This window comes from Euprymna scolopes, chromosome 10 (assembly GCF_053919585.1).
Source record: "Euprymna scolopes isolate OS-2025 chromosome 10, ASM5391958v1, whole genome shotgun sequence".
In the NCBI taxonomy this organism is placed as follows: domain Eukaryota; kingdom Metazoa; phylum Mollusca; class Cephalopoda; order Sepiida; family Sepiolidae; genus Euprymna; species Euprymna scolopes.
In genome coordinates this window covers 163,311-166,463 of record NC_136491.1, presented here as the reverse complement: position 1 = coordinate 166,463, position 3,153 = coordinate 163,311, and the positions used below count along the sequence as shown (strand labels likewise).

Below are 3,153 nucleotides of genomic sequence, written 5' to 3'. Positions count from 1 at the left end.
CTCAGTTGCTGATATACACTTAGGGCGCCTCCAGCCAATCTCAGGGGAATCACGGTATTCACCCCCTTTACTTCACAGAGGTTGCAGGTCAGCTCAACCCTTTCGACCCAGTCGACAACAGAAGTGGATCCGTCGAATTCGGGTATCAGTTTTAAATCAAACTTTGCCCCAGCCATAGTTGTCCAGGAAAAGAGACAAAATGAAATCGCCGAAATAGCTTATGACCTTCACCTTCACCGAGGTGAACGATTTATATGACCTTCACCGAGGTGCGCGACTTGACACACAAAAATAAATCACCTGCAAACGCACGCGTCACTGTAACGTCCAATGACAACAACAACAACAACAACCTTCTCACTCGACCTGCCTTTATACCACTATCTCAATTCTTTCTCTTGCGCATGCGCCTGTAGATTCCTGACAACCTCGAGACTTCCGCTTATAAAAACCCAAGTTTTGTTGTCGCGCATGCCTATACAAGGCACAAACATGAGGGCGTTTGTTGTGTTGGTAAGTACTACATTGTACTGTTGCAGTGTTTTATGGGATACTTATTTGTGTTTATAAGCTGCCGGAGTTGTGTCTGCTGTGATGTTTGTGTTTTGTATTTTGATTTTTCTTCTGATGTACGGCTTCCTCTGGCGTTTTTCTTTGTTGAGGTGAGTTGCGAGTTATTCCGTTAATGTGTTTATGTAAAGAGATGGGCTTTGATGGTGTCGTGTTTTTAGTGTGATCATTTATGTTGTATCGACGAACAGGGTTTGTCTTAGCGTCGCCCTTATTATCGTCGTCACTGTTCCTACTGGTTTCTGGTTTATTCATGTAAATATGGAGGAATATGCTATATAACAGTAAGCAGGGGTTGAGCACTTTGAAAATTTTTTGGGAGTTATATAGATCAGTCATCAAAATTCTATTCAAACGTTCTGATCATCCTTCAGCAAGTTAGCAACTGATTTCAATGGATCACTTCGCTATGAAGCATAGAAATTGAATGAAAAACTTCACAAATTTGAAACCATCTTAATGCCATTTAATTGTAAAAATAAAGGAAGGGTGGCCATGGTATGGCCGTCGTTACTGGCTGGGAGGTTCGTTTCCCTGCGCTGTTTTTTTGAACGCACAAGGTGTAGTGCATTTTCTCGCGTCGACGCCGAATCTCCTATGGTAGAAGCAAACATCTTGTCTATCTCGTGATGTGGCCCGATTCCTGCTTAAACTTCTTCGCCTGTAACTTTGTTGCATGTCGTTGTAGTTTCTGGGATAATGTCGATGCGTTTGAAGTACATCAGCTAGCTGCTTTGAAAGGTTTTCAACCGTAGACTTTAATTTGGCTAATTCCTCGTCTTGGTTTTGGTCAGGTTGCCATTGGTGAGCGTATACTTGTCGGCTCTGGGAACTTTCATGAATTATGTCGGCTATGCTGGCGAGCTTTTCTGTTGCCGTCTCCTCCAACATCGGAGCGAGGATTTGCTTGGTAGTTGGGGATAATTTATCCAACCAGAGACTCCTCATGATGCTGTCCGACATTTTGTTGTCTCCCAGCAAGGCTTTCATATGGCGAAGTAGTTGAGAAAGCGTGCGGTCTCCTAACTCAACTTGCGTGAATAAGTTACGAAGCATAGCTTCGTTGGAAACACCGGTTCGTTGCAGGATTGCTTGCTTCAGCATGTTGTACGGTATTTCCTCAGGTACATTTTTGAGAAAATCTGTGACTTCCTCTACCACCTCCAACGGCAGTTTTTCCACTAGGTAACAATAATGCGCTCGTTGTGACATTATCCGTTTAGCATCAAATATGGTCTGTAATTGGACAAACCATATTTTTGTATTTGTCGTGTTGAAAGGTGGAAGATTTAATGCCATGGTTTCGTTGTAGGAGTCCGTTTGTTGAAGTTCCATTTTGTTTTTTTTGTTGAAATTTTTATCTTGTGTGTGGTTTGAAAATGTTCCTCCACATGGTCGACAAGTTTGTTTTTTTAGAGAAAAATTATTTTTCGTGCGTGCCATGGATTTGTGTGGAAGAGTTTAGTTTACACCGCGTGTTTCATTCAAACTCATTCATCTCATTTTAAAATAACGGTGTCAACATCGTTTGTTGCGGACCAGGATATAATAATCCTAACTCGCTATAAAAGAAAATAATGAAATGAAGGGAAAGAAGGAAACAAAACTCAATTGCTGAATAAAATAAACATGTCATTTATTTTCTGTCGAAAATAAAGGGTTTAGGTGGAACACGTGTTCATTCAGTCGTTGACGACTACGCGCGTGGAAAAAAAGGAATGAAGTAGAGGAACGAGAAATGGCAGTCCAGCATGTAGAAAAAGAAAAAGAGAGGGGGTTGACCTCAGTAAAGCCGCGCGTCCATGGTAGTAGTCGTCCACGTGGAAAGGTCTTCAAGCCATGAGCTGTAGACGCAAACTTGTCTGGTTGATAAACCAAAGCAAAAGGGAAGAAAAAGAATGTTGAATGGTGTTGACTTTTATACCGGGGTCAGTGTTCTGACTGCGCATGTCTGGATTTCCTTTCAGAGGAAATGACGTTTCCCATGTGTGCATACATGTGCCTGTATGTGTGCATACATGTGTGTACGTTAGCGTGTGTGTGTATGCACATGAATTTGAGTGTATATACGTGAATGTGAATATATGTACGTGAGTGTCTGTGCGTGCGTACATGTGGGTGTGTGTATGTGAGGAAAAAAACATGTTCAAACAATTTTTAGCTAAAAAGATTTGTATAGTTATTTATATTTTTGATATTACATTTAAATTCTGAAATTATTGTTGATGTCTTTTTTACCAATGCTTTTCTTTAGAATTTAAAATAAAACTTTTTTCTTCATTTTTTTATTTTTAAGATTAAACAAAATTTTTGCAGAATATTGTGTTTTAAAATTTCCCTAAAATTATTATTATTAAAATCACATAATATATTTTTTGCAAATGTTTTGGATGAAAATATTGAATAAACAATGCTTCATTCAATAATAATATTGTTAGTTCGAGAAATTAATTTTTCTTTGAGTTATATAGATTTTATTAACACAGATTTTAGTTGCTTTTTTCATAATATATAACAAATATTTAAAAATAAAATTCATTCTTTATATCTATGATGCTTTATTTTCATAAAAATCAAAAATAA

The 3,153-nt window shown here is 38.4% G+C and overlaps 1 protein-coding gene across 1 annotated transcript; it reads right to left on the bottom strand.

Annotated features, from left to right (window-relative positions):
* Positions 1-1,080: 1,080 nt before the first annotated feature.
* Positions 1,081-1,869, bottom strand: LOC145286359 (uncharacterized). Its single transcript, XM_080135296.1, has one exon. It carries the CDS (start codon positions 1,867-1,869, stop codon positions 1,081-1,083), a length of 789 nt encoding a protein of 262 aa, XP_079991422.1.
* Between the last annotated feature and the right edge of the window lie 1,284 nt (positions 1,870-3,153).